At 38.5% G+C, this 6,250-nt stretch overlaps 1 protein-coding gene across 4 annotated transcripts in view; it reads right to left on the bottom strand.

The window, feature by feature from the left end:
* Window positions 1-4,609: 4,609 nt before the first annotated feature.
* The window catches only part of Sclt1 (sodium channel and clathrin linker 1), a 123,456-nt gene continuing 121,815 nt past the window's right edge, over window positions 4,610-6,250 (bottom strand). For 3 of the 4 annotated variants that reach the window (XM_021157911.2, XM_021157908.2, XM_021157910.3), the window contains one exon: window positions 4,611-4,998. In XM_021157911.2, coding sequence (XP_021013570.1) covers window positions 4,936-4,998 — 63 coding nt within the window. In that variant the 3' untranslated portion in view covers window positions 4,611-4,935. Of the gene's footprint in view, window positions 4,999-6,250 lie in introns of all 4 variants that reach the window. The other variant, XM_085835917.1, reaches the window with a different exon arrangement.

The raw sequence follows: 6,250 nt of genomic DNA, 5'->3' as shown, positions 1-6,250 counted from the left end.
ACTGAGAGAAACCATGCTGCAGAGTACCAGGAATCCTGTGTCATTTGCCTGTGATATGACTTTGGCAAATGTTTAACCTTTGCCATACTTCCTATTATTGGAAAGGAAATCATCTCCACCAAGCAGCAGTTTTAGATTATATGTGATAATAGAAATGCAAATGCCTATTGCTCCATAGAGTATCAATGAATAAATGCCCATTACACACACACACACACACACAAACACACACACACACACACACACACACACACACACACCAGCACAGTTATCACATATCTTGGAAATTTTCCAATGAATTATTTTAGGTATAAATAAAACTGTTACTTTTTACCCTAATCATTATATTAGTTTTACCCTAATAAATTTTACCCTAATAAATATATTAGTTTACATAAGTCAAGACACTAGTGTCATTTCTATTTTCACAGATCCAAGTGTTAACAGTTTTCCCTACACATCATATTGTGTTTTTCTGGCACTTTTTCTCTTCAAGAAAGGACAGGGCTAGCTTCAAGTGAAAATACTGAATGAAAATGTCGATGATGCTTTATTCAAGGAATTAAATGGCTCAACACACCCTAAAGGAATGAATTATGAATTCTAGGGTGCTACACAGAATTCCCAAAAAACTAGCCATTTTCTTCCTAGGATTATTAGGTTAGATATGGGAAACACGACTAGTGTGGTACAAGTGAACATTTATTTGCAAGGCGAAAGCTTGGGTGGGTCTTTCTTGCTGTTCTTAGGGTAAGGTACAAGTAGCACCAGGGAACTGACTGGAAACATACTGAGCAACCATACTGAAGGGCTCTGACTTGTTATCAAGTAAGCGAACAGTGGCTAGCTGAGGTAACGAATGCGTCATAGTGCACACCAGTACCTGTAGGAAGGTGCAGTGTCTAGGGATTTTTGCTCTTGGTGTACTAGAGATTGAATCCAGTTTCTTGTGTACACAGGCGTGTGTACTACCACCAAGCTACACCCCCATCCCACTGCCATGGTTTGCGGTAAATTCATGGACTAAAAGGTGATAGATGAAATGTCCTGCAGTGGGGAGAGGGAACTTGTAGAGCCCACCTCCAGCAGAAAGTCCGGGCATCAAGAGAGGGATCTAGTTGCCATCCCACAGTCTGATCCATAACTGTTCCTGTCTGAAAGAACTGCAGGGACAAAAATGGAGAAGAGCCTGAGGAAAAGGAGGTCTTGTTGGGTCTTACTGCCCTCCCAACAAGCAGCTGAAAGAGTCAGATGCAGATATTTACACCCAACCAATGGACAGAAGCTGCTGACCCCCGTGGCTGAATTAGGGAAAAGCTGGAAGAAGCTGAGGAAGAGGGCGACGCTGTAGGAGGACCAGCAGTCTCAATTAATCTGAACCCCTAAGATCTTTCAGGCACTAGACCACCAACTAGGCAGCACACATCAGCTGATATGAGGCTCCCAACACATATACAGCAGAGGATTCCTGGGTCTGGGTTCAGTCAGAGAAGATGCACCTAACCCTCAAGAGATTGGAGGCCCCAGGGAGTGGGGAGGCCTGGTGAGGTGGGGGTGGGGACATCCTCATGGAGACAGGGTGTGGGGGATGGTGGATGAGGCATGGAGGTGGGGGAGGAGGAGGTATGGAATGTGGAACAGTCTGAGGGTGGACTAGGAGGGGGATGAAATCTGGAGTGTAGGGCTGGAGCGATGGCTCAGAGGTTAAGAGCACTGACTGCTCTTCCGAAGATCCTGAGTTTAATTCCCAGCAACCACATGGTGGCTCACAACCATCTGTAATGGGTTCTGATGCACACTCTACTGGGTGTGTCTGAAGACAGCTACAGTGTACTCATATAAATAAATACATAAATAATATAAAAAAATCTGGAGTGTAAAAAAAAGATGAAAAAATTTAAAAAGGTGATAGCACTGTAAAAAAATTTACTTTCAAGATGTCTTTCTTTTCATGGGCACGTACATAGTTACTTTTCTTCTTCATATAAATGGCAACATTAATCTTACCACAAATGCTAAACGACTTACGACTTAATTGACAGAAGGGACAATCATCATCGCTCTGTAAAACCGTATGTAGAGGTACATGGTTAGGGGAACTAAACAGTTAATTTTATAATTAGTTTTGTGTGTGGATGTGTTGCCTGCATGTATGCCTATGCACCACATATGTGCATCACATGGAAATCAGAAGCAGGTGTGTGATCCTCTGGAAATGGAGTTAAAGTTTGTTGGTAGCTACCATGTGGGTGCTGGCATCCAAACCTTAGGTTTTCTGAAAAAGCAGCCAGTGCTCTTAATCGTGGAACCTTCTTCTGAGCCCCTAAATTATTTTGAAAAAAAAAAAAAAAAAGCATATTAGAAATTTATTAGTTTACTCCCTCAATACCATTTTCTTTGTTATTTTTTTGTTTTAAGAAAGGGCTCGGGCTGGTGAGATGGCTCAGTGGGTAAGAGCACCCGATTGCTCTTCTGAAGGTCCAGAGTTCAAATCCCAGCAACCACATGGTGGCTAACAACCATCCGTAACGAGATCTGGCGCCCTCTTCTGGAGTGTCTGAGGACAGCTACAGTGTACTTACATATAATAAATAAATAAATCTTTAAAAAAAAAAAAAAAAAGAAAGGGCTCACTCTGTAGCTTAGGCTTACTCAGAATCCATGATGTATCCAAGTTGGTTTTGCATTTTTCTGCTTCATATTCTCAGTACTGGAATTACAGATGTGAAGAACAGTGCCTAGCTCATTTGGTTTTAATTTTTTATATTTTTGAGGATTTTTATGTGAGTTCTGTGTTTATATTATTTAAATTTATTATTTTTTAAAAGGATTTTTATTTTAAATTATACATGTGTGTCCTTTTACTGTTGTTATGTGTGCATGAAAGCAAGGGCTAGAAAAGGGAGTTGGGAATTTAGGTGGTTGTGAGCCATCCTATGTGGGTTCTGGGAACTGACCTGGGGTCCTTAGAAGAGCACCAGGTGCTCATAATTGCTAAGCCCTGAAATTTGTTACTATTTTTTTTAATGCTCAAATGTGCTATGGCCCAAAACCAGATTTATGTAATATTTAAATGATTTTTATGATGATTTGTTTGAGAGTTGCTCTAAAAAGACAGTATAGCTAGGAATTTGTATCTGCTGAATAAATAAATGGCCAAATTGCTGCTAATTTTCTCTTGTATATGGGGTACTTAGAGTTCTCACACAGAAAGGAATTAGGACACTACAGACTGTCCCAATTTGCATATTTGTACACAAAGGAAAGAAGTGGTAATCATATCTCCTTTCTTTCTCAGGGAGACATAATAAAAGATGCATGAATAAATAAGATGAACTAGCTATGTTGGCTTCAATTTTAGACTTAGGCAATTTCTTTCTTCTTTCCTATTCATTTTCTATATTACTTAAAACACAGTTCACAGAAATGATAATGTATTTGTAAATGAAGTTAAGTTTGACCAATACATAAATGTTAAAGCCCACTAGCATTTTCACATTAGAAATTAACAAATTCAGAGGCCAGAATGACACACTTGATGCTTATCCTTCCCTTGGAGAATACTAGGAGTATTCAGGAAGAGATAACTGGAGAGGTTATTCTTAGATGCAAAGGGGTTCATCTCATGTAACAAATGGGGCCATTCTGTGTGATCCTGGTCTTAAAAACGTAGTTTACGGACAGTTATTCCTGACCCTCAACATGCTAGGAACTGAGTTGAAGGAGAGGAAGTGTTACTTTGTAACATTAAGGATCTGCCAAGAGTTAAAAATACAACTACAATGAGAGACAAAAAGCATGCCATTAAAACACTAATATAACAAGAGAGTTCACCTTGCCTCAAGTTAGAGAACCCTTCCCAGAGGAAGTGATATTTGAAATCTGAAGGTCTCACAGAAATGCCTAAGTATGTGCACACTTTGTTGATGGGAGAAAGGATGCTGCACCCACAAAATTAAAGAGGGCCACTAAGTTTAGATCACAAGAAGAAAGGGAAAGAATGGTTTGGGAAGCTGCTAGCCAGATCATGGAAGGCTCTAGGCAAACACCTCTATTTTCATGACTTCAATTCCCAGCTCCTTGACAAAGATTCCTGCCAGTCTGTCTGTCAGTTTGTTAGCACCGTTCCTAAACTTTGGGGGTAAATTCATACACAGGAGTATTTTCCTACTGCCTCCGACTCATTTGGACAACTGTTAAAGCCTTCTAGCTGGTTACTCAGATGTCTGCTATAGCAGTGCACAGGAAGCTCAAACAAGAGAAAGTAAGTATATAACTCTATGAAGCATTGCCGAACTACAACTCAAAGCTATACAGACTTAGAATTTAAGATCTCTATCTGATTAGTAAACTTTGAAGAAAAAGAAAAGAATAAACTCCTCCCCTTAAATGCTTAAATGCTGTCAATGTCTACAAATTCTTAAAACTATGTAGTTAAAAATAAATCATTACAATTATGCACTCAAATACATGACAACATAATTTTATAAAACACATAATTTATTACATTTATGAGTTCATAGTAAAATAGAATCTTAAGAATTATAAAAATGAATTAAGAGTAAAAATGAGACATTAAATCTCCAAATCTTAGAACCTGAAAGATCAAATTCTAGGGATTTTATTAAACTTCTTGAAAATATTATGTTCTTCCAAGGAGGGGGAAAAGAGGAATTAAAAATAGACACATTGATGAAGGCAGTGAGTTCTTCTCAGCTGGCTTTATTCTCTACGGAATCTCAAATATAGGGTTATAGTTTTCTACTTACAAGAAGCTGTCACTGTTCTGTTTTCCAATAACCCTCCAAACAGAATGGAAAACGCTTATGCAAAATGACACAAGCCTTCCCCATTCTCGGCGGCTTCTCCATGTCAATACGTTTGGTACAACAGCTTTCCCAACTCTACAGTTCTGTCAGTGAACTATGAATATGTTTAAATATTTTCCAGATTCATCATGGAAGCTGCTTTTCTTCTCTGCACTGTAATCACACTGAGCTGCAAACAAAATAAACAATCAGTAAGTAGTTTCTCTGTGGAGAGTACGAGACTAAGACAAAGCACAGTGTGATGCATCATAACCAACAGTTATCAAGTCACCTGAGGGCAAGGCCTTGAAAGGTCTTTCTGTGTGATCATTCTATTTTACTCTTGAAGTGTCTGCATCACATTAGAGAAATGCATGCCAAATGTGACACTCTATAGCTCAGAGTGATACACTCTAAATTCCTATATTCCACAGATGGTGAAAACCATTTAGATAAAAGTTAATCAGCAAAGTGTCTCAAACACAAATTCAATCTGGGCAAATATAAAGCAGAGCTGGTAACTGGATCTTTACAGATTTTAAGGAAGACAAGTCTAACGGGAAAGTAATGTTTGAATATTAACTGGGGTTAATTATATGTCCAGATGATATAAAGACTGAACAATACAAAACAACACATAGCATGAGGCAGGTTTCCTTCCCAAAACTGTTCACTAAACTTCACTCTAGTTCTCTCTTCAGTTTGTTTATTTATTTATTGAGACAGGATCTCACTATGTAGTCTAGATTAGCCTTAAATCTTGTGACCTGTCAGCATAAGCCCTGAGTCCCAAAACTATAGGAAAGAGCTACCATCTACAGCTACTTACAGGTGTAAAGTATTTATACATAGATCTATTTTAAGTGAAAGTATGCACCCGATCAGATGCGCACACCTCTTAGGAGTTGAAAAGTCTGAGTCTATTTTCCTTTACGCTTAGATTATCTGCTTCAGAAATAATTGCATATTAGATTCACTCTATTTCTCTTAATATTTGCAACATTTTTCCTATCTGAGCACAGTTTTGTTCATATTTTAGTGCTGAGTATTTGTATGGATTTTTAACCTTTTAAAATTAGAGGGAAAGTCAGGTGTGGTGCTTTTAATCTCAACATTTAGGATGGAGAGGCAGGCTAGGCAGATCTCTATGAATTCCAGGTCAGCCTAGATGACATAGTGAGTTCCAGGGAGCTCAGGTTACATAGAGAGACCCTGTCTCCAAACAAAGACAAAACCCAACAACAATCAACAACAACAACCATCAACAATCAACAACAACAACAACTTGCTACTAAATGGCATCATCTATGTCATCAGTGGCTAAGAATAATGCCATCAGATGGTAACAGTACACTTATATCCAATGTTAATTAACAGCAGTTTTGACTTAATTTGCTTTGTTGTCATCATTGCTTCCATCTACATATTCAATTATCCATCCA

This window comes from Mus caroli, unplaced genomic scaffold (assembly GCF_978045245.1).
Source record: "Mus caroli unplaced genomic scaffold, Mus_caroli_1 scaffold_3, whole genome shotgun sequence".
In the NCBI taxonomy this organism is placed as follows: Eukaryota; Metazoa; Chordata; class Mammalia; order Rodentia; family Muridae; genus Mus; species Mus caroli.
The sequence above is the reverse complement of the archived record's forward strand: the minus strand, read 5'-3'. Positions and strand labels throughout refer to the sequence as shown.